Source organism: Neomonachus schauinslandi, chromosome 10 (assembly GCF_002201575.2).
Source record: "Neomonachus schauinslandi chromosome 10, ASM220157v2, whole genome shotgun sequence".
NCBI lineage: Eukaryota > Metazoa > Chordata > Mammalia > Carnivora > Phocidae > Neomonachus > Neomonachus schauinslandi.
In genome coordinates this window covers 87,935,485-87,961,516 of record NC_058412.1, presented here as the reverse complement: position 1 = coordinate 87,961,516, position 26,032 = coordinate 87,935,485, and the positions used below count along the sequence as shown (strand labels likewise).

The 26,032-nt window shown below is 42.9% G+C and overlaps 1 protein-coding gene across 1 annotated transcript in view; it reads right to left on the bottom strand.

Moving 5' to 3' along the window:
- NINL (ninein like) overlaps window positions 1–26,032 on the bottom strand; it is a 176,603-nt gene that overhangs the window by 82,301 nt on the left and 68,270 nt on the right. Inside the window, exon 2 of the mRNA XM_044918806.1 lies at window positions 2,504–2,697. Within this exon, the coding sequence (XP_044774741.1) occupies window positions 2,504–2,686 (183 nt within the window). The 5' untranslated portion in view covers window positions 2,687–2,697. The remainder of the gene's footprint in view (window positions 1–2,503; window positions 2,698–26,032) is intronic.

Genomic DNA, 26,032 nt, shown 5'->3' with positions numbered 1-26,032 from the left:
GGGGGGGGGGGGGGGGTGGCTGGGTGATGGACATTGGGTAGGGTATGTGTTGTGGTGAGCTCTGTGTATTGTGTAAGACCAATGAATCACAGATCTGTACCCCTGAAACAAATAATACATTATATGTTAATAAAAAATAAATACATAAATGTTATACCACTTCTGCACATACAAAACATAAAGTGGGGCAAGGCTCGGGAATGTTATGATTTGTTCAATCAGCAGAACCTGCCATCTGAATGTGAACCCAAAAGTTATTCTTTTGGTTTTGAATTTTCTCAACTGTCAAAAATAATTAAGAAAACCAGATCATCTGTTTATACTGAATAACCAGAGTGTTGATTTTCATAAATGTGCTTTTTGCTCCTCTGGGTCCCAAATACAATTCTAGGTGATATCAAGAGGGGCGAGAACATTATCGGGGCACCTGGGTGGCTCAGTGAGTTGGCTGTCCAAGTCTTATTTCAGCTCAGGTCATGATCTCAGGGTCCCTGTGTTGGGAGTCTATGCTTGGCATGCGGTCTGTCTGTCCCTCTCCCTCTGCTCTTCCCCTCAAATCGTGCTCTCTTTTCCTCAAATAAAAAACTAAATCTTAAAAAAAAAAAAAAAAAAAGAGGCACTAGAACATTATTAAAAATACCCCTGATTTGGGGCTCCTGGGTGCTACAGTCAGTTAAGTGGCCAACTCTTGGTTTCAGCTCAGATCCTGATCTCAGGGGCATGAAATCAAACCCTGCATCAGCTCTGTGCTGAGGCACAGAGTCTGCTTGACTCTCTTTCCCTCTCCCTCTGCCCCTCCCCTCTCAAATAAATAAATAAATCTTTCAAAAAAAAAAAATACACCTGGGGTGCCTGGGTGGCTCAGTCAGTTAAGTGTCTGCCTTCGGCTCAGGTCACGATCCCAGGGTCCTGGGATGGAGTCCTGCATCGGGCTCCCTGCTCAGTGAGGAGTCTGCTTCTCTCCCTCTGTCTGTGCTCTCTTTCTCTCTCTAGCTCTCACTCTCTCTCAAATAAATAAAATCTTAAAAAATATATTTTAAAAAATACACCTGATTCTTAAGTCCATAAAAACACACACACAAAAAACCAAGAGGCAGGCATAGAATAAAAAGAAACAGAATGGGTGTGGTCAGATTAATTGAGGCAGAGCTCCGTAAGAGGGACTAACAGTATCCTACTGATAGGCATTGGGAACACAGGGCAGTTGATACTTTGGGAAGTAACAAGAGGTACATTTCATCAGGACTTTCTCCCTGTGTCAGCAGTGAGGGTTTTCTTCTTATTTTTCTTCATTTCTTTTTGTCCAAAAGCCAATTCAGGAAAATCTTCAGGCTGGATTTTTTTTCTCATTTGAAATAAAAATAGTTTTATTGACTTCTGTGGGGGGAGGAAAAAAAAGTTCTTCCTTCAAAGTTAAGATGGCCAGCACTGTTTTTATCATACAAGTTAACATCTAGACACATTTAAGAAGTAGGGACAAGGTGGGAGGTGCTTTTCAGTGTTTCTGTCAGGAAAGCAAGTTGTGGTCTAGGTTCTAGATCACCATTCTAGATGACCTTCAATTTCCTAGTGAAAAGGAGCAGAGATAGAGTACTTTCTATCTGGCCTAGATAAAATCAGAGGACACCTCTGAACATAGGTATCCTTTGTTCCTGCAACAGTGGTGTGCAGTTGCTTTGTCCAGCTGCTAGAATGAATTTAAAGCTGTGTAATTTGGGGCGCCTAGGTGGCTCAGTTGGTTAAGTGACTGCCTTCGGCTCAGGTCATGATCCTGGAGTCCCGGGATCGAGTCCCGCATCGGGCTCCCTGCTTGTCAGGGAGTCTGCTTCTCCCTCTGACCCTCCTCCCTCTCATGTGCTCTCTCTCAAATAATAAAATCTTTAAAAAAAAAAAAAAAGAGCTGTGTAATTTTACTAGACAATCTGCCTTCAAGATACTTGGAAGTTGCCTGTCTCTCAGTGTGTCAGCTGCCCACAGACCCTTGTGTTTTTGTGAACCACCTACCACCCACCCGAACCAACCCTCCACCCCACCCTCGACAAATCTCTCAAACATCTTTCTGGAAAAAACAAACCAAACCAAACTTCTGGAAGTTACTATGCTTTCAAAAAAAGAGTAATCTGAAGGAAACTCTTGCTTCAATATAGGCGGTCCCCAGAAGGAAAAGCAGTGTTCCAGTTCCTAGTAACTCTCCTCTGGCATGTGTCCTTAGTCCGCTAATATTTCTCAAATGCCTGCAGCTAACTACAGTACTCTGTGCTTTTCTTTATAAGAATGAAGTCAAGGGCACCTGGGTGGCTCAGTTGGTTAAGCGACTGCCTTCGGCTCAGGTCATGATCCTGGAGTCCCTGGATCGAGTCCCGCATCGGGCTCCCTGCTCGGCAGGGAGTCTGCTTCTCCCTCCGACCCTCCCCCCTCTCATGTGCTCTCTCTCATTCTCTCTCTCTCAAATAAATAAATAAAATCTTTAAAAAAAAAAAAAAGAATGAAGTGAAATACCCACCCTGGCAAAGTGGTCATTTCCAAGAAGTGTTTGCAGAAGGATGGGCAGCTGCTTTTCCAACTGAAGCTTGAGGCAGAGCTGGGTCAGTCCCTCCTGGTCCAGAAAGCCTGTCCCTGTGGTGTCACAGCTGCTGTAGACTTCCCTGAGCTGTGAAACATAGTGGTTCTCTTCTTCTTCTTCCATCCCATAGCAAGCTGGACATGCCAGGGGAAAAAAAGAAAAACAAGAGTACACTTTTATTGCCACACCTCACATGTTCTTCCACCGCTCTGATGACCCCTGGCAAGGTGGCCCAGGCACCGGGCAGGGGCTGGGCACATGGGAAAAGGCATCCAGGGCACTCTCAGGTTTATGTGGGACCTTTGTACGAGAGGCCAGAAGCAAGTGATCAGGGAGCCAGTCCTTGTTCACAAAAGCCAGAATTTCTTTGTTCTGTAAGAAAAATATCTATTATAGGGGCGCCTGAGTGGCTCAGTCGGTTAAGCGTTCAACTCTTGATTTCAACTCAGGTCATGATCTCAGGGTCCTGGGATAGAGCCCCATGGTAGGCTCCCTGCTCAGTGGAGAATCTGCCTGTCCTCTGCCCCTCCACCTGCCCTCTCTCTCTCTCTTTTTTAAATAAATAAATAAATCTCTTTTAAAAAATAAAAAAATTATCTATTACAGAATAATCAGAAAAAAGAGGTAAATATATAATAGAGAACTAAAATCATCCAAAATTTCACCACCTAAAAAAATCATTGAGTATTTTGGCAAATATACATTCTAATTTTTCTCTATACATATACAAGTATGGTATTTTTTTCCTTATTAGTATTTAGTTCCAAATATTATTTTACCAAATAAAAGTACTTATAATAAAAAATGGGAACTCCAATAAAATATACAGAGGATGCTGATTAATCACAAAAGAAGAAAAATATATGGCTAATAACCATCTAAAAATGTCCAAATGAAAATAAATATACTATTTGTCATGGTCAAATTATCTAGAATAAAAACACCCCAAAGCTAGCTGAGGCTATCATAAGAAGGGGGCTCTCACATGTCTTCCAGACATTCTAGACTTGTCACATTTACCAAGAAATTTTTAAATAATTGTATTATCTGACCTACTTATTTTACGTACACCAAATTCCTTACAGAAATTCCAATGCTGGATGCCTGGGTGACTCAGCTGGTTAAGCGACTGCCTTCGGCTCAGGTCATGATCCTGGAGTCCTGGGATCGAGTCCCACATCGGGCTCCCGGCTCTGCGGGGAGCCTGCTTCTCCCTCTGACCCTACCCCCTCTTGGGCTCTCTCTCTCACTCTCTCTCTCAAATAAATAAATAAAATCTTAAAAAAAAAAAAAGAAATTCCTATGCTTCAGGAGACAGAGCTACAAAGACATAAAAGAAAATTAAATGTCCAATGAAAGAAAAGAGCTTGCTAGTTACAGCATAATTATATGGCAGAAGATTCAATAGGCTTAAAAAAACACATTTTTGAAGAAGTGCAGTTGATAAAATATCAAGCCGGGATAAAATCTTTATAATAATAATAGCTAGTATACATACTAGTCAGTTCACATTATAATAATTCACTTATGCCTAGAACAGTTCTATCAAGAGACTTTTGCAATTATGTGGGAGAAATTAAGAAAGGAAGAAGAAAGAAAGGACAAGACAAGACAGAAAGAAAGAAGGAAGGAAGGAAGGAAGGGGGGAGGGATGGAGGGAAGGAAGGAAGGAAGGAGGAAAAAACTACATCAAAATGGTAAGAGATGATTTTGTGGTATTACACATTTCCATTTTCTATATTTTTATATTTCTAAAAAATTTTTATAGAAAGTGAAACACTTCATAACTAGAAAAATGTTGCTAAATCATGAAAAAACACTGAAATCCTAAAGGTATGAGGATGAACCATATGAAATTGTCAATACTAGACCATTCTGACCAATAACAATGGCGATTTCATGTGTGTCAACACAGATCAAGGACAATTTTGAAAAGAGGAAATATGATAAGTAAACAAACATGGAAAACAGATCAAGCTCATTAATAATCAAATAATTAATTCGTAAGCATGAAACAGTAAAGCAACATCTCTTACTAATAAGAGACAGCAGAGTAAATGCCAATTAAAGATGTAATTCTTCGAGAGAGAGAGAGGGAGAGAGAGAGCGTGCACATGGTGGGGGGGACGCAGAGGGAGAGGGAGAGAGAGAATCCTGAGCAGGCTCCACACCCAGTGCGGAGCCTGATGGGGGCTTGATCTCACGACCCTGAGATCATGACCTGAGCCGAAATCAACAGTCAGACCCTTAACCCGTTGAGCTACCCAGGTGCCCCAAAGATATAATTTTTAATGTTGACAGTATTGGACCACCATCACCCACATGGGTAGGGAGGTCTGCATCAGCACAAAAACTGTATGAGGGATTGGAATCTGTTCACATCAACCCCCCAACCCCAGAGTATCATCTTACTCAGGAAAACAAAAGAATCGATGACAGTAAAAAAACTGACTGAATAGAATCTTCATTGTGATGTTTCACAGTGGTCTTATAAGGTGAACTGCCTCCCCTGAGCTCCTGATTGAACACCTGCTGATCAGGTGTAAACACTGCCAGCATCCACTCTGAGGATGAGTATATAAGCTCATGGCCTCAGGTTGGATGTAGGAGTAAAAGGATAACAAGCCTGCCCTATCCACTCATCAAATTATGCATGCACTTCGGCAGGAGTATGGGGAAGCGGAGAAAGAGCAAGGAGAGGTGGAGCTGGGAACCTGCCCCCACCCCAGACTGCTTTGAGATGATGACAGAGACAACATCAAGAAACACAGATACACATGTAAAAACATCAAGGATAAATCAGAAAATGAAATAACCTGCCTAACCCAACCTCTGTCAAGCTTCTCATCCAAGGTGAGTCCCCAACCCGAGCTGGGAGCCGCATCCTTTTGTAGACAACAGCCAGCTGTGGTGAGCTGCACTCAAGTACTGGTATTTGCCAATGCTAATTTCTGATACGCCACAAGTAAATGGACAGGAGAACATAACAGTAAGAAAGACAAGTGGCAAAATTCAGTATGTGAAAGAGGTAGAGGAACTGGGATGAGGAGGGTGAGGAGTGTTTAGGGGACCCCGAACGCACAACCTACCACAGCCACACATCCCCGATGCTGGTGCTCCCCCACCCCAAGCTCTCCCTGTTGCCCTGCTTATGAACAATGCCCCCTCCCCCACCACCTCTGCAAATCATGAACAAATCCTCCATTTCTTCTATTTTACCTTTAGTTGTAACCAATTCAAGCAATTAAAAGTATATAAAGTAAAACAAAAACAAAAACAAAAAAATCAAAGCAAAACAAAAGCCTAACCCCACTCCCAGAGGTAAACCCTGCTTGGAGTGTAGGTTTTGAAATTATTCCCAAGTCTATAAGGTGGACAGATGCACCGACGTGTGTACATACATAACACAAACAGATATGCATGTTTTTACGTAAGTGTAACACCATACATATTATTTTACAACATTTAAAAAATACACCACATCTGAGAGATCATTCCATGCCTTCTTCATTTAAAAAAATGAACTATATGCTCTTGCGCTCTTGTGTGCGGAGATGTAACACAGCTTACCTAAGGATTGTTTTAGAGACACGGGGTATCTCCAGGGTTTTCTCTTACAAGTCCTGAAGGGGCTAAACCCAGCCATGCTCTGTGAAGCATGCCCTGGGTGGTGCAGGAGTGTCCCTGGAGAAGGCAGGCTTGGCTGTTTTCCCAAGGGCAGAGCAAGAAGAGAAGAAATGTCTTCCTCTCCCAGCCATAGGCAAGTCTTGAATCCACACCACTCTGGGTGGCCGGGCTCTCCCTCCACCACAGGAATTTAAGTTCCTGTTGAGCTGCAGCTTTCCCTTTCTACACAGAAGAAGGAAGAAAGTCTCAAACTGGGGCCAGAGGCGCCCTGGCTGCCCATGGAGGTGTAGGCTGTGTGTGGAGGGTCCAGTGGTGGCGAGTCCCCTGGTGAGATGGGGGTCTACTGCCCACCACATCTCAAAGCGTTGCTGAAACAAGGAGCGGCACAAAGAAAAAAATAAGAGAGGCAACAAGACTTAAAAAGAAGGGCGGCAGCTCCCTCCTCATCACCCACAAGAGCTGTGTTTGCAGCTCATCTTCAATGTCTCCAGGCCCCACCAAGTCTGGGGCCATCTCTGGAGGCCCAGGCTGCTTCTACCTCATTTACTCTCGGAGCACAGATGCACATTTTTGAGGCTGGGTGGGGATTTCCACAGAACAGGAGGAGCTTCTCTATGACTAAAAAGACCACAGAATTAGTGGGCCAGTAGGGCCCTGGTTTGGGGGAGAGCGGCATGAACTCTTTGAACAGCCCCTGTTCCCAAGGCATCTCATACAGCATCCCCCCCAGGCCCCCATCTTTGTCGGCTCACAGCAGAACACCCAGTGTACTCACAATGAGTCTATGGGGTGAGACTGCAAAGAAAACCTGCCCTCGGTAAAACACTAACAGATTCAGGTTCTGAAAACAGGGACCAACCCCTCATAGAAGGCTGAATGCCAGAAGCACATTTCAGGTAAAGAGAACCATCAGCCACCTCTGTCTGCAGCGAGGCAGGTGCAGAGAGCCCAGCAGGCTTTAGGGTCTCCCCCACATGCCAGGTTATGAAACAGTCTCTAGAGAACCTTTCTGAGAGGTCACAGGTCTTCCGAGGGGAAACACATCAATAATAGTTACGGTCAGTGAGTGCAAAGCAGGGCCTTAGGGGGTCAGAGGAAACTCAAGAAAATGTAAATGGGAAACAGGCCCAATCCGTAGGCCACCAGGTTGCCATCCAGTGACCCAAGACCAGGAGGGAGTCACTGGCACAGTCCTCCCAAGCTCTACACCCCACCTGCCCTCTGGGCCACAAGACAGACAGGCACTCAAGAAGGCTCCAGCAGCACCTCCTCATTCCCAGAGCCGACCTCAGCACAGGTCTGTTGTGCACCCTACCAAATCTCAAATGCCAGAATTGTTTTGGGTTTGCACTTTTATGCTAAACATTCTATAATGAGCCCATTTAAGCAAGAGCAATACATAATGCTGCAATTTAGCTATTTCAAAGGGGAGGTCACCAGCATTATGGGTCCACTTAGTCTCAGGGCTGCCACATCCTAGACTCCTCCAGTACAGGTCAGATCTAGGCTGGGGTATGCAAAGTAGGGGAAGAGTAGGGAGCACACTCTAGAGCACTCACCCAAGTGATGGGGACATTCCCCAGGAGGTCAAGTAAACTTAAGATTCTTCCCAATACCTGGACTATCACAGAGGAGATATCAGGAAAATCAAGGCCCAGCAAACCCTCATCACACTGGATTTGCCAAACCTGTGGCCTTCCTGTCTGATCTCCTGCCCCAGGATTCCAGATTTGGGCAGAACTCAGGTGTGGGGGCTGAAGGGTAAAGGGCTCCAGAGGGGTCCTCCCAGGAGCAATGACAAGCCAGCCCCCCTGTTGAGAGAACTTACTGGTCTGTCTGTATGCCTCCATGAAAGGATTGACACAGGGGAGGGGCCCATACATTCAAGTCAATGTCACCTGGGTTACACTTCATTCTACTCAATACACAGTTGAGTTCCCGACCATTCAGAAACACTCCTTTCCTCTCCTTCCCTCATCCCTGTGAATCTGAGCCACTGTCCCAAGAGAGCAGGTGCTTCATCTACCAGCCAGACAGGTATAGGCAAATGATGTGATTCAGGCACAGCAGCTCTACAAGTAGGGCAAAAAAGATCTTTCAGTCACAATCTGCTAAGATATTTCTTAACCCCCACCCAAGATAATGTCCAGCCCTGTTTTCAAAACAAAGGGAAAAAGGAGGCACTGCCTCTATTCATGCACACCTGATGGAATCTGCCCTCCTCCCATCCCAGGATGTGGGAGGGGTCTTCCTGTAGCTTCTGCAATACCACATAACAAACCTCAGTGGTGAACCAGTAGGCAACCCTGGCCAGGAAGGCTTGGAAGAACTGCAAAACCTTCACCTGGAAAGCATGGCCCGGGCACAGGTCTAGCCTACTAGTGCAGAGTCATGCAGCGTCCCATGGCTTCCTGTGCATTCAGGAGTCTCAGGAAAGGGCTTGAGTGACAAGACCACAGAATTACAGGAGTAGTGGAGAAACCTGAATGGGGGCCTCAAAATTCTGATGTTCACACACACCCCTCATTTGCTGGAATCTGGAGGTAGTGATTTGGGAGGTGGTGCTTACAGAAGGGGAGACCCAAGACATGCACAAGACCTGCCCCCCCCCCCATATACACACAAAGAGAAACTAATACCCAGAAGGAGATAAAGGAGAATCATTTAAAGTTATCAAAAAAGAGAGACTGCTAGGCAAAGGAATGATTAGGATACCAACGGAGGTTTCTGGGACACTGACATATTATAGCTGTAATAAAAAATCCAATGGCAAGACTGGAAGATACAGAAGGAAATCTTCCATAAAGCACATCTAAACAGTAAGGAGGGGCACCTGGGTGGCTCAGTCAGTTAAGCGTCTGCTTTTTGGCTCAGGTCGTGATCTCAGGGTCCTGGGATCCCTGCTCAGTGGGGAGCCTGCTTCTCCCTCTCCTCCCCACTTGTGCTCTCTCTCACTATCTCTGTCTCTCTCTCTCAAATAAATAAATAAATAAAATTTTAAATAAATAAACAGTAAGGAGATGAGACCATATGATAAGGAAAAGACCGTCTCTTCTATAAATAGTGTTGCATCTGTGCAACAAGTAACCCCATTTAAAAATGGGCCCCATTTAAAAATGGGCAATGGTCTTGAAGAGATATTTCTCCAAAGATATACAAACGGCTGACAAATGGCCGACAAATGGCCAACCACAGGAAAAGCCTCAACATCTCTCATCATTAGAGAAATGCAAATAAAAACCACGATGACATGCTATGTCACACCTATTAGGATGGCCACTATAAAAAACAAAACAGAAAACAAGTTTGCGTTGGTGAGGACGTGGGGAAACTGGAACAGTACACAGCACTGTTGGTGAGCATGTAAAATGGTGCCGCCACTACGGAAAGCTGTATGAAGGGTCCTCAAAACTCTAAAAATAGAAACCATATGATCCAGCAATTCCACTTCTGGGTATATATCCAAAGGAATTGAAAGCAACATCTCAGCGATAGGTGCACACCCATGTTCACTGCAGCATTATCCACAACAGCCAAGAGGCAGAAGAGCCCAGATGTCCATGGACAAAGGAGCACAGAAACTGGTATAGCCACACAATGGAACATTACTCAGCCTTAAAAAGAAAGAAACCCTGTCACAGGCTACAACATGGCTGCACCCTGAGGATATCGTATTGAACGAACTACGCCAGTCACAAAAGGACAAATACTGTGTGATTCCACTTACATACACACTTAGTCAAATTACAGAGACAGAAAGTAGAGTGGTGGTTGCCAGGGGCTGGTGGGGGCAAGAGGGGAAGAGCTGCTCTGCAGGTACAGAGTTTGGAGTCACAAGAAGTTCTCCAAATCCGTTAACACGACAACATGAATATAGTTAACACACTACTGAACTGTACATTTAAAAATGATTAAGTGGGTAAATTTTATATTATATATTTTTTACAATTAAAATTAAAAATAAGAAAAAGTTTTTACAAAGAAAAATAATTCAAAATTTGGTGGCTTACTTTCTGAAATTGCCTGGCTCTGTTCTATAGCACTTTTATCTAGATTTTCTCTTTCCTTAACAACAGCAGCAAATATTGATCCCAAAGCTCCAGGCATCGTCTAAAAGTCCAGGAAAGGGAACCAGTTGAAGAGAAGGGGAATTACTGGAATAATATAAGACCTTTCCAAGTAGACAGACGGCTAAGTCCCACCATGTAGGACAACAAATAAAAAACCCCACACCTAAGTTAATGCTTTTCTTTTCTCCATATTTTATTTTCAAAGCAATAAAGTACAAGTTGAGGCCACCTAAGTAAATCCTCATGAAATTTCTGAACAAACAAACCAACCAACAAGTCCTCAAAGCATCCAGAGAAGAGCAAGCACTCCCACACTCACAGCCCCGGGCAGCAGAACCAGCCTGTACTGCTGGTGACCAAAAGCTCTCATGAAACCAGGCCCTGACATCCCAAGTCAACATCACTTTCAACCTCTTCTGGAAGCTACCAACATGAACTTCAGCAAAATGAGGGATAACTGAGAGAAAGGAAGAGGCAGGATCTCTGATCTGGCTCCTACGCAAGTGATAGAGACTATCCTGTGAGGGCAGCCCTGAGGCACGGCCAGAGGGCAACCCACACAAAACCAACAACAGGAGGAACCCAGGGGCTTGTGTGTGTGTGACCAGCTGGAAAACAACAAATGGATAGGTTTCTGACAGAGCTGATGGAGCATCTGGAAAAAACTAAGGATTAAGTCCATTAAAAAGTAAGTACAAACCAAGAAAACACTAACCTCTCTCTAAAGCCAAGCTTGGCACAAGAATGGGAATGTAACATGCCCCGGCCGCATGTCGATGCGGCAGTCAGGCAGGGGTGACAGGGAAGCCTCAAGGTGGAGGTGCCGTCTGCATAACAGCCCTGGACTGTGGGGGGTGAGTGAGGGAGGTGGAGGAAGGGACAGCCACAGAAGGACAGATGTGGCTATCTCAGGATGCTCAGCCCTGTTTGTGGCCCAGAGCAGCCTTCCACAGCCTCCATATAACAGAGCTCCACTCTTGCTGGGTACTTTCCCTTCCCACCCTATCCTTTGCTGGGCTGCTAAGGGGACAGTTATAGAACATGCCAGGTGCTAGATACACAGAAACAGCGACTTATCCTTAGTGTTTGTTGTAATACCACCACTAACAGCACTAAAATTACTGTTCCCACACAAAGGTTCCCAGGTTCCCAGTTTATATGCTGCTCAAATCTTATTTCTAGAAATGCCTCACTGAAAAACTGTCTTTTCCTCAGCCCGTCCCTCCTCCCTGAGCCATCAACCTAAATTACAGAACAGGAGGTGAGAAGCAGCCTTAACCCCGCCCCTGCCCAGCAGGGGCCCTACAGCACATTAGCTATTGGAATCTTCCGTTCACACTTCCCAAGACCTCTGTGTGAGGCCAGGGCCAGAATACCCCTTCCCCTGTAATCCTTCCACAGACGCCTGGGAAGGAGGAAAGAAACATGGGGACAGCCTTCTCTGCCTGCTCAAGCAGGCCCTGCCGTGGTCCCACCAGGACCCATCTGTCCAGGACTGCCCACCCCTGGTGCCCTGCTTGCTCCCAGGTGGCCCCCAGGCCTACTCACTTTCGAAGTACAGGCCTCACAGCAGAGTGGTTGTGATAAATAATAAACAGTCCCCAGGGTTCAAGGGCCTCTTCAGTTTCCTCTTCATCTAAATGGAATTAATCTTCTTTTGCATTCCACATATGCGTAAAATGTTTGCATAGCAAAACCACCTGAAAACCTGGCCCCATTCAGTAGCTGACTACAGAACTGGGGACAATATTCCAGATAATGAGAACACCTGGTTTCCCAAGGTTTTATTCTTTTGAAATTGGAATCAGTAGAATCTCAGTTATTCTAAAGCTATAAAGCTTAATTTAAAATACAAGCATAAACTTTGCTAACAGGTGAAACGAAATGCTGTTTTTACCTTGGAAAGAAAAACCTGCCCCCAAACAAACCGGATATTGGCCCTGGGACAGATGCCCTTGGCCGGCACTTTGCAGGACAACGCAGCCCTCTGGAGGCCAAAAGAGCAAGGTGTTTGTTGGTTTGCATTTAATTGATGCAGAGATGAGGGAATTTAATCTGTGCCCTAGAAACTCACTGAGTATTGAGGATAGAGAAGAGAATGGTGATCTCTCAGAAGTAGCTAGGTGTGCTGATCTTTGAGGGTCCAGAGGATTATATTGCAATGGGAAATAATTCCAAACAAGGCCCTCTGTAAAAACCTGCTCTCCCAGAATGAATGGGACCAAGAGCAGCCATTCTAGATGGGCTCATTCTTTATCTGGAAAGATGTTACAATCCTGATAAAATATTAAAGTCTGTCCTTGGGTTCCAGTGGAGCAGACTTCAGTGCCACTTTAAATAGCCTTGCCGGTTTTTATCAACCTTCATACTTTGGCAGTTCTGAGCTTTTAGGATTAATTTCAGCATTAACTGTTTTCAAGGAAGGCTTTTTCTTATTTTTCAAAATTTATACTATGTATTTACTTTGCCTACATGGGTCCTAAATATCTCAGCAATAAGGCTTGAGAAGCTATCTTTTCTATCAAAGGGATTTTCCAGTCCTAACAATGTAAAAATAAGCGGGTACTTCATTTAATTGACAATTATTATAATATTTGCTTTTCCTACAAAGCAGATACACTAAAAACTATAAGGATATCAAATTCTAGAACTATCCAGGGGCCCCTCGTTGGCTCAGTCGCTTAAGCATCTGCCTTCAGCTCAGGTCATGATCCCAGGGTCCTGGGATGGAGCCTGCTCAGCGGGAGCCTGCTTCTCCCTCTTCCCTGCCCCTCCCCCACTCGTGCCCTCTCTCAAATAAAAGTATCTTTAAAAAACAAAAACCAATTGTAGAACTGTCCAAAAAAAACCCTGTTTTTCTGGGGTCTCCTAAAGAAGATACTGTGGCACACAGTGATGGCAGACTCTAGTGTCAGAGTCTCCAGTTTTACTATGGGCATTTTCCAGCTCTGTGACCTTGAACAAGTTACTTCACCTCTCTGTGCCTCAGTATGTCATTAGGAGACTATGAACATTAAAGTTATTGTTAAGCTGGTTAATGTGTCAAGTACTGAGACCAGTGTCTGGCACATGGTACGTATGGAATAAACACTGGCATCTCTGCTGCTACACAGACACACGTACCTGAGGCTGCACACATACCTGTAATCCTATACAATCCAGGTAGCTGTCCGCAGCTTTCAAAATAAACTATACATAATCTAGTAAATGCCTATTCCGTGACAAGAGATGTAGAGATTTTTTATTTTTAATGGAAATTATACATAAAATCATATATATATATTAAAGTACATATCATGATGATTTAACATAACTTCTCCTCAGAATTACCATTTTGTGTGTGACATTAGCACCTGAAACCTACTCTCTTAGCAAATTTCTACTACTCAAAACAGTATTATAACAGCTATAGTCATCATGGTATATGTTAGATCTGCAGACCTACTTATCTTACATAACTACTTTGTACCCTTTGACCAGTATCTTCCCAGTTCTAAAGATTTTTTTTTTTTTTTTTTTTTTTATTTTTTTTTTAAAGATTTTATTTATTTATTTGAGAGAGAGAGAGAGAGAGAGAGAGAACAAGAGGGGGGAGCAGGAGAGGGAGAAGCAGTCTCCCTGCCGAGCAGGGAGCCTGATGCGGGACTCGATCCAGGGACTCCAGGATCATGACCTGAGCCGAAGGCAGTCGCTTAACCAACTGAGCCACCCAGGCGCCCTCTAAAGATTTTTTATAGCCACACAAACTTATATTTGTGCCAGGGCTATAGCTATAGACCCCAAATGAACTTATCCTGAATTATCCAGGTGGGACCTAATGCAATCACATGTGTCTAAGGACAGGAAGAGGAGTTTTGAAAGAGAAGAGGAGGAGGTAATGTGACCACAGAGCGAAAGACTGGACTGATGCGGTCCTAGAATCTGAAGAGAGTGACTTTGTCTACACCTTTTGGACTTCTGGCTTCCATAACTGTAAGAGAATAAGTTTGTGTTGTTTTAAGCCACACAGTCTGTGGTCATTTGTACAGCAGCCCTAGGAAAATAACACAACATCCCATTTCTTAACATTGTTAAATGGCAATACTCCCTAAACTGGTCTACAGATTTAGCACAACTCCTACCAAAATTTCAGCTGGCTCCTTTAAAGAAATTGACAAGCTGATCTTAAAATTCATATGGAAATAAAAGGGACCCAGAATAGCCAAAACAATCTTAGAAAAGAATGAAAAAGTTAGAGGACTCACACTTCCCAATTTCAAAACTTACCATAAAGGTACAGTAGCCAAGACAGCATAGTACTGGCAAACAGACAACCAAACCAATGGAAAAATATTTACAGGCAAGAAATAAAACCTCACATTTATAGTCAATTGATTTAAAGATTTTATTTATTTATTTATTTGACAGAGAGAGAGAGAGATAGCGAGAGCAGGAACACAAGCAGGGTGAGTGGGAGAGGGAGAAGCAGGCTTCCCGCCGAGCAGGGAGCCCAAATGAGGAGCTCGATCCCAGGACCCTGGGACCATGACCTGAGCTGAAGGCAGACGCTTAACGACTGAGCCACCCAGGCACCCCAGTACAGTCAATTGATTTTAACAAAGGAGCCAAAACAATTCAATGGGAAAAGACAAGTATTTTCAACATATGGTACTGGGACAACTGGATAGCCACATGCAAAAGACTGAAGGGGAATCCCTACCTATCATATATCATATATAAAAACTACTTTAAAATGGATTAATCAAGACCTAAACTGTAACGGCTAAAACTATAAACACTTAAAAGAAAACACAGGATAACTCTTCTAAAGGAGTAAATGACCTTTGATTAGGCAATGTCATATCTTTGATTAGACAGAACACCAAAAGCACAAGCAACAACAACAACAAAAAAAACCAGATAAACTGGACTTCACCAAAATTAAAACCTGTTTTATGGCAAAAGTCATTATCAAGAAAATGAAGAGAAAGAAGGAAAACATTTGGAAATTCTGTATCTGATAAGGGAATTGGGTTTAGAATACAAAAAGAACTCTTACAGCTCTATAATAAAAGCACAAATAACCCAATTTAAAAAGCAAAGGATCTGAAGAGATATTTTCCCAAAGAAGAGACACAAATGACCAAAGATGCTCAACCTCTTTAGCCATCAAAGAAATTCAGATCAACACCACAATGAGATACTACTTAGAGTATTTAGGCTGGCTATTATTAAAAAAACATGTAATGATAAGTGCTAGTAATCTGGAAACTGGAAAGCGAGAATCTTGAAAGCAGCAAGCAATCCTCAAAAAGATTAACAGCTAACTCCTCATAAGAAACCATGGACCAGAAGTCAGCAAGAGGACATATTTGAAGTGGTGAAAGAAAAAAGGTGTCAACCAAGAATTCTATATCCAGTAAAAACCATCCTTAAAAATGAAGGAGATATAATGCCAAAGGCATGATTCACAAAAGAAATAACTGATCAGTTGGACTTCATCATTTAAAAAAAAACTTCTGCTCTAGGAAAGACACCATTAAGGGAAATAAAAGACAAGCCCACAGACTGGGAGAAAATATTTGCAGAAGACATGTCTGATAAAGGACTATTACTCAAAATATACAAATAACTCTTAAAACTCAATAATAAGAAAATGAACCATCTGATTAAGTAACGGGGGAAATGAGTAGACATTTCACTTAAGAATATACACAAATGGGAAAAAAAAAGAATATATACAAATGGGGAAGGAGGCAAGATGGTCGAGGATTAGGGGACCCCATTTCAACTAGTCCCCTGAATTTAGCTGGATGTCTATCAAACCATTTTGAACACCCACAAAATCAGCCTGAGATGTAAGAATACAGATCTGGATCTCTACAAGCAGCAAAGTGACTGCTTTTTGCAAGGTAGGATGTGCAGAGTCGTGAATCTGCAGGGAGATATTGGAAGATAAACATAAGGAGGGAGCCTTCATAAGCTGGCTCCTGGAAACTGATAAAACACCAGAATAGAGGTGTTAGAAATCAGAACCCTTAGAAGTCTGCTGTAGTGAGAGACATCCGTCTCTGAAAGGGAGTCTGGAAATGAAAAGGCAGAATTCTAGGTAAGGCATTGTATTCTCAGGATCCAAGGAATCACAAAGCGAATGGGGATGCCTTAACCGGGAGAATGCCTGAGCATTGGAGCCAGGAAGCAGGTTATGGTCAGCAAGCCCAGGAGGGGACTCTCAGCTCCGATCACCATAAACCATGAGCCAGGCGGTTAGTAATTGCTCTTTTCCTGAGCAGCCCGAAAAAGTCTGGAACCTGTGCCAGACAGGGCAAAAACTCAGGGTGGTAGCGGCCCAGAACAGACATTAGAGTGGCACACAGACATGATTCACGAGCTTCAGGTGTGCGTGCAAGCCCACAGCCACTCACAGTTTTAGAGTCACAAAAGGCAGTGGCACTCCCGGGCCCCTGGGACTACCTCTGAGAGTTGCAGTGGGGGCACAGGATGGGAGGCTGCGGATTTCATTTGCACATACAGAAGTGGAGACTGTTTGTCCCGGAGGGCTTATTAAAGAGTACAGACTGCAATCTTTCTGCTCTGGGCCAGAGGTTTGGGCCCAGCCATTTCTGCTCTGATCCTCTGAAGAGGCGCAGAAAGTCCCCAGGGAACAAAAGCCACACAGAGTACCAGTTTCCACTGAGCCCCATCCCCTGACAGGGGTGGGGCAACTCCGTCCAGGCAGGGTTACCTGAGAAACTGTGTGGCATGCCCCTCCCCCAGAAGACAGTCTAGAAGAACAGGACGACAACAACCCTAGGGATCCCATAAGACTGTAAAATCCCAACTCTGGGGAAAATAGTATATTGAGCTCCAGGTGCTGCCTCATGACTCATTTATTTTTCAGAAAAAAATTCTTCCTTTTTTTCTTTTTCTTATGCTTTTTTTTTCCTTTTTACCTTTTTCTCATTTCAACTAAGATCTTTGTTATATCAACAACAGTCGCTCTCTAACTTGTATTTTTTCACATCTACATTTTTTTTATAGTTATATGCTTCATTTTAGTCCTTTTTTCACTCTATTCAATTTTATCTTTATAAATATTTAAGTTTTAATTCCCTTGCAATTTTGGAATGTAGTGCCTTCTAACACACAGACCAAAATTCACCCAGGAACAAGTGGAACACCCTGCTTTGTCCACACTGCAAGATTATAATCCCTCTTCCTCTCCCCCCCATTTAAAATTTTATTCTTGTGTTTCATTTAGGCTTTACTTATCTGTGGTGGCTCCCTACCACTCCGCATTTTGCTAGGGTGCATCTTGCTTGGGTCATCATTAATATTTTGGACTCTGCTCATTCGCCACCCATCATTCTCTGGACAGAATGACAAGAAGAGGGAACACACACAAAAAAGAACCAGAGGCAGTGTTCTCTGCCACAGAGCTAATGGATATGGATATAAGTAAAATGTCAGAAATAGAATTCATGGCAATCATAAAATTAGTAGCTGGGCTTGAAAAAAGCATAAATGACAGCAAAGAATCTCTAAGGGCAGAAATGAGATCTAATCAAGCCAAACTTAAAAATGCTATAAATGAGATGCAGTCTAAACTGGATACTCTAACAGCTAGGGTCAATGAGGCAGAAGAGAGAGTAAGTGATCTAGAAGATAAGCTGAGGGAAAGGAAGGAAGTTCAGGAAAACAGAGACAGGCAGCTAGTAGCACATGAAAAAAGGCTTGGAGAGACTAATGATGCCATGAAATGTTCCAATGTCAGAATTATTGGGCTCCCTGAGGGGTGGAAAGAGAGAGAGAGAGCTAGAAGGTTTATTTGAGCAAATCATAGCTGAGAACTTCCCTCATATAGGGAAGGAAACGGGCATTTATGTCCAAGAGGCAGAGAGGACCCCTCCCAAAATCAATAAAAGTAGATCAACACCCCAACATATAATAGTGAAGCCTGCAAATCTTACAGCCAAAGAAACTATCCTGAGAGTAGCTAGGGAGAGGAGGTTCTTTACATATGGAGGGAGGAACATCACAATAATATCAGATCTTTGCACAGAAACCTGGCAAGCCAGAAAGGGCTGGCAAGACATATTCAGGGTACTAAATGAGAATACTTTATCCAGCAAGGCTGTCATTCAGAATGGATGGAGAAATAAAGAACTTCCCAGGACAGAAAGAAACTGAAAGAATATGTGACCACCAAGCCAGCCCTGCAAGAAATATTAAGGGGGATTCTGTAAGCGGAGAGAGATCCCAAGAGTCACATAGACCAGAAAGAAACAGAGAAAATCTACAGAAACAGGGACTTTGGGGTACAATGGCACTAAATTCATATCTTTCAATAGTTACTCTGAATGTAAATAGGCTGCATGCTCCCATCAAAAGACACAGGGTTTCAGATTGGATAAAAAAGGACCCATCTATATGCTATCTACAAGTGACTCATTTTAGACCCAAAGACACCTCCATATTGAAAGGGAGGGTATGGAGAACCATTTACCATGCCAATGGACCTCAAAAGAAAGCTGGGGTAGCAATCCTCATATTAGACAGATTTTAAACCAAACACTATAGTAAGAGATGTAGAGGGACACTATATCGTATGTAAAGGATCTATCCAACAACAAGATCTAACAATTGTAAATAGCTATGCCCCCAACATGGGAGCAGCCAATTATATAAACCAATTAATAACCAAATAAAGAAACATATTGATAATAATACATTAATAGTAGGAGACATCAAAACTCCACTCACAGCAATGGACAGATCATCTAAGCAGAAGATCAACAAAGAAACAAGAGCTTTGAATGACACATTGGACCAGATGGACTTCGTAGATAAATATAGAACATTCCATCCTAAAACAACAGAATACTCATTCTTCCTGAGTGCACATGGAACTTTCTCCAGAATAGATCACATACTGGGTCACAAATCAGGTCTCAACCAATACCAAGAGATTGATTTTATCCCCTGCATATTTTCAGACCACAATGCTTTGAAACTGGAACTGAATCACAAAAAGAAATTTGGAAGGAACTCAAACACTTGGAAGTTAAAGAGAATCCTGCTAAAGAATGAATGGCTCAAACAGGAAATTAAATAACGAACAATTCATGCAAACCAATGAAAATGAAAACAAATCAGTTGAAAACCTATGGGATACTGCAAAGGTGTCCTAAGAGGGAAGTACATAGCCACCCAAGCCTCTCTCAAAAAATTAGAAAAATACCAAATGCACAAGCTAACCTTATACCTAAAGGACCAGGAGAAAGCACAGCAAATAAAGCCTAAACCAAGCAGGAGAAGGGAAATAATACAGATTAGAGCAGAAATCAATGAAATAGAAACCAGAAAAACAGCAGAACACTGACACCAAAAGTTGGTCCTCTAAAAGAATTAGTAAGACTGATAAACCTCTGGCCAGACTTATCCAAAAGAAAAGAGAAAGGACTCAAATCAATAAAATAATGAATGAAAGGGGAGAGATCACGACTAATACCAAGGAAAATTAGAGATAATTGCTAGAACTTATTATCAACAGCTATATGCCAACAAATTAGGCAATCTGGAAGAAATGGATGCATTCCTAGAAACTTATAAACACCAAGACTGAAACAGGAAGAAATAGACGATCTGAACAGAGCAATAACCAGCAAGGAAATTGAAAGAGTAATCAAAAACCTCCCAGAAAACAAGAGTCCAGGGCCGGAAGGCTTCCCAGGGGAATTCTACCAAACATTTAAAGAAGAAAATAATACCTATTCTACTGAAGCTGTTCCAAAAAACAGAAATGGAAGGAAAACTTCCAAACTCATTCTATGAGGCCAGCATTACCCTGATCTACCAACCAGACAAAGACTCCATCAAAAAGGAGAATTACAGACCAATATCCCTGGTGAACATGGATGCTAAAATACTCACCAAGATGCTAGCCAATAGGATCCAACAGTACATGAAAAGGATTGTTTACCATGATCAGGTGGGATTTATTCCTGGGATGCAAGGATGGTTCGACATTTGCAAATCAATCAACGTGATCACATTAACAAAAAAAAGACAAGAACCATATGATCCTCTCAATTGATGCAGAAAAAGCATTTGACAAAATATAGCAGTCTTTCTTGATTAAAACCCTTCAAAGTAGAGGGATAGAGGGAACATAGCTCAATATCATAAAAGCCATCTATGAAAAGCCCACAACGAATACCAGTCTCAATGGGGAAAAACTGAGAGTTTTTCCCTTAAGGTCAGGAACACAACAGGGTTGTCCACTCTCACCACTATTGTTCAACATAGTGCTAGAAGTCCTAGCCTCAGCAATCAGACAACAAAAAGAAATAAAAGGCATTCAAATTGGCAAAGAAGAAGTCAAACCCTCTCTCTCTTTGCAGATGACATGATACGTTATGTGGAAAACCCAAGACTCCACCCCAAATTTGCTAGAACTCATACAGCAATTCAGCAACGTGGCAGAATACAAAATCAATGCACAGAAATTAACTGCATTTCTATACACTAACAATGTAACTGAAGAAAGAAATTAAGGAATATGATTCCATTTACAGTAGCACCAAAACCATAAGATGCCTCGTAATAAACCTAACCAAAGAGATAAAGGATCTATACTCTAGAAACTACAGAACACTTATGAAAGAAATTGAGGAAAACACAACAAGATTGAAAAACATTCCATGCTCATGGATTGGAAGAATAAACATTGTGAAAATGTCTATGCTGCCCAGAGCAATCTATACATCCAATGCAATGCCTATCAAAATACCATCGCCATTTTTCACAGAGCTGGAACAAACAATCCTAAAATTTGTATGGAACCAGAAAAGACCCCAAATCGCCAGGGGAATGTTAAAAGAAAACCAAAGCTGGGGGCATCACAATGCCTGACTTCAAGCTGTATTACAAAGCTGTGATCATCAGACAGCATGGTATTGGCACAAAAACAGACACATTGATCAATGGAACAGAATAGAGAACCCAGAAATGGACCCTCAACTCCATGGTCAAGTAATCTTCGACAAAGCAGGAAAGAATAGCCAATGGAAAAAAGTCGCTTCAACAAATGGTGCTGGGAAAATTGGACAGCCATATGCAGAAGAATGAAACTGGACCATTCTCTTAGACCATACACAAAGATAAACTCAAAATGGATGAAAGAACTCAATGTGAGACAGAAATCCATCAGAATCCTAGAGAACATAGGCAGTAACCTCTTCAACACTGGATGCAGCAACTTCTTTCAAGACATTTCTCTAAACGCAAGGGAAACAAAAGCAAAAATGAACTTTTGGGACTTCATCAAGATAAAAAGCTTCTGCACAGCAACGGAAACAGTCAACAAAACTAAGCAGCAACCCACGGAATGGGAGAAGATATTTGCAAATGACACTAGAGATAAAGGGCTGGTATCCAAGATGTATAAAGAACTTCTCCAACTCAACACCCAAAAAGCAAATAATCCAGTCAAGAAATGGGCAGAAGATATGAACAGAAACTTCTCTGAAGAAGACATACAAATGGCTAACAGACACATGAAAAAATGTTGAACATCACTAGCCATCAGGGAAATACAAATCAAAACCATAATGAAGTATCACCTTATACCAGTTAGAACGGCAAAAATTAACAAGACAATAAACAACAAATGTTGGTGAGGATGTTGAGAAAGGATAACCCTCTTACACTGTTGGTGGGAATGCAGGCTGGTGCAGCCACTCTGGACAATAGTGTGGAGGTTCTCAAGAAGTTAAAAATAGGGGCTCCTGGGTGGCTCAATCGTTAAGCGGCTGCCTTCGGCTCAGGTCATGATCCCAGAGTCCTGGGATCAAGCCCCGCATTGGGCTCCCTGCTCAGCGGGAAGCCTGCTTCTCCCTCTCCCACTCCCCCTGCTTGTGTTCCCGCTCTTGCTGTCTCTGTCTCTGTCAAATAAATAAATAAAATCTTTAAAAAAAAAAAAAGTTAAAAATAGAGCTACCCTATGACCCAACAATTGTACTAGTATTTACCCCAAAGATACAGATGTAGTGAAAAGAAGGGGTGCATGCACCCAATGTTCATAGCAGCAATGTCCACAGTGACCAGACCGTGGAAGGAGCCAAGATGTCCTTTAATAAATGAATGGATAAAGAAGATGTGTTTCATATATGCAATGGGATATTACTTAGCCATCAGAAGGGATGAATACCTGCCATTTGCATCGACATGGATGGAACTGGAGGGGATTATGCTAAGTGAAATAAATCAAGCAGAGAAAGACAATTATCAGATGGTTTCATTCATATGTGGAATATAAGGAATAGCACAGAGGACCATAGGGGAAGGGAGGGAAAACTGAATGGGAAGAAATCAGAGAGGGAGACAAACCATGAGAGACTCCGGACTCCGGGCAACAAACTGAGGGTTACAGAAGGGAGGGGGTTGGGGGATGGGTTAACCAGGTGATGGGTATTAAGGCGGGCACGTGTTGGGATGAGCACTGGTTGTTAGATGCAAATAATGAATCGTTGGACACTACATCAAAAACTAATGATGTATTATGTGTTGGCTAATTGAACACACATGCCCTCATTTAAGAACACAAACCAACCACCTTGTCAGAGGCAGCAGCATGGTCTGGTCAAAAGGGCCAAGCACCTCAGCCTGACTCTGTAACTAGCCAGCTGGGCCTCAGTTTCCTCCTGTGCAAAATAAGGGCATTAAATCAAATGATGTCAAAGATTCCTTCAACTTTGGGCATTCTATATTGAAGAGAAATCAGTTAACTCAAATTCATGTTAAAAGTGAATATATCACTCTCTACATATAACTGGAGTCAGGCTGTCAGCAGAAAGTCACAACAGTAGTGTGCCCCCACCCTCCTGAACCGGAGCAGGGGTGCTAATGGTGTGCTTGCTCTATGCCTGGAAGCATGATTCAATCACTGCTCTGTGCTCAGACCAGACCTCAGGATTTAAGATTTATTTGAGAGAGAGAGAGAAAGAGAGAGAGCACACGCAGGGGGGAGGGCAGAGGTTGAGAGAGAATCCTCAAGCAGACTCCATGCTGAGCATGGAGCCCGATGTGGGGCTCAAGCCCCAGACCCAGAGATCATGACCTGAGCCAAAATCAAGAGTCAGCTGCTTAACCACCCAGGTGCCCCCAGACCTCAGGATTCCTAAAAGAGCACCCCAGGCATCCACCTCTGGCTGGCATCAAGGACGTAAGGGGAAATTCTGTCAGGCGCCATACTCATCTAACTCACAAGACACCCTCACGTCTGCTGACCAGCATGGTTTTACACATGGAATTTGAACAGGAAAACAGTGATGCTGAGTGGCCCCTGGCAGACCAGGGCTCCTGCCTCACCAGCATCTACATAACAGCATAAAGTCAGGACACAGGGCTAATGGTCCACAGTCTAATCTACTCATTTTTAGACCATCAACTATGAAGCACAGGATTATTATCTTTCATTAGTTTTACTCTGTATCTACTATTCCCCCACAGGCATCGAAAGCAATGAATTAAGTTTCAACAAAATAACAAGATGCAGAAAGATTAAAAAGTAGATTACTGCATGACTTGACTTTACTGAAGGGCTGCTGTGGCATAAAGGATTTCAGTTAGTAGAAAAATGATGTATCTGGAAGCTTCAGGGGCCTCCTCAATCCCAGGGCCAGCTCTGTGTTTCAGGTGCATGGACCTTGGGAGAAGTTTCCCTGTCCTAAATCACACATGCTGGAGTCTTTATTTTTTACACTAGAATTCCTGAACTCAGTTCTCCACTTCTACCCAAATACTAAACAGCATTTGCATGAAGCAATGAGTTTTTCTTCCTAAAGAAACCAAAGTAAGTACAGTTGAAGGGCATCTGCTAAAACAGACTTTTCATTCCCAAGCACTCCCTGAAATAACTTATATTGTCTAAATATCGCTGCCCAATCTCCCCTGACATAAATGAACCTGTCTTCAAGCTGCATGTGTTCTGTTTTGTTTTTAAGTAGGCTCCACATTCAATGTGGGTTTAAACTCATGCTTGAACTCACGACCCTGAGATTAAGAGTCACACATTCCAGCAAATGAGCCAGCCAGGCGCCCCTCAAGCTGATTTGTTAAAACTGCAGATGGATACTTAAACCAAGGTGATGAGTAACAGAGCTCATTTTCTCAAAAAGTGTAAACGTGAATTTTTGTCCCTGAGCAGGTTTGGTGCCAAGATTCACTCTAGCTTTAACTGCTTATGGACTCTTACTGAATGTCCTATGAGTGATTTCTCTGTTATTCCATCCAAATTTCCCCTGGATAAACCGCTTTTTTACTTTGCCTGTGATCCCCAATCTGAGGATAATGTTCAGATTATCAGAGTCAGAAGGGGGTCCCAGAGAGCACTCCTCAATCACCCCATTTTACAGATGAGGAACTGATAGTCTATAGATGGAGAGACTTTCTCAATAGGCTGAAGAGCACAGAAGCAGCATACAAGGGCACAACCAGGGTGCAATGGTAATCATTTCCAAGGCACCACCTTTCCTGCCATTCGAAGTGTGCGTGCTGCTTCCCCATCTTAGCCTCCAACTGAGACCCTCTATTCACTGTAAATCCCTGCTGATGCTTTTAACTATATACTCAATGACCATCATTTTGATTTCCCTCTGTCCTCTCCTGTTGTAGACTTTGATGGCTGTCAAGAGGCAGCAAATGGCTAAAATCAGGTGGCCGTAGGTACTCATATCACCTGGTAAAAGCTCATTATGCACACTTCTGTCCAATTCTGTTTCGATGACATCATGTTGGTAGCTTAAAATCTGCTCTGGTGGGAGTATTTACACCATGACAGTTGGCAAATGCTACCTCCGAGAGCTTCTGGGGAAGGAGGCAGTTGTTAAAGCTTTATCAGTATACCACACCACTAGTTAAAACATAAAAGACTGATCATATCACATTCTAGTGAAAATATGGAGCACCTGAAATGCTTGATTTTTTTTTTTTTTTTTTTTTTTTTACTTATTAGATCAGTTTATTGTAAAAGGACTCAACTCAGGAGCAGCCAGAGGAACAGATGCATAGGGCAAGATATGGGGAAGGGGTGTGGAGCTTACATTCCCAGTCCAAGTGTGCCACCCTCCCCAGCACCTTCATGTGTTCACCAACCCAGAAGCTCTCCAAACTCATACTTCAGGAATTTTTCTGGAGGCTTCATCACATAGACACGACAGATCATTAACCCTATCTCTAGCTCCTCCCCTCTCCCCAGAGTTTCGGGGGTGGGGCTCAAATTTCCAAGCTGCTTTTTTTTTAGAAGCAGAGAAGGGGCAGAGAGAGAGAATCTTAAGTAGGGTTTACACCCAGTTCAGAGCATGGCATGGGGCTCGAACTCAGACCCTGAGATCATGACCTAAACTGAAAGTAAGAGTTGGACACTTAACTTGACTGAGCCACCCAGGTGCCCCTCAAAGTTCCAGGCCTCTAATCTTGGCTTTTTTTTTTTACTTAAAATAACTGATTTTTTTTTAAATTTTATTATGTTAGTCGCCATACAATACATAATTAGTTTTTGATGTAGTGATCCACGATCCATTGTTTTCGTATAACCACCCAGTGCTCCATGCAGTATGTGCCCTCCTTAATACCCATCACCGGGCTAAGCAATCCCCCCTCCCCCCTCCCCTCTAAAACCCCGTTTGTTTTTCAGGTCCATAGTCTCTCATGGTTCATCTCTCCCTCCAATTCCCCGTCCCCCTCATTTTTCCCTTCCTTCTCCTTAGGAGAAGAAATAACATGTCATCCA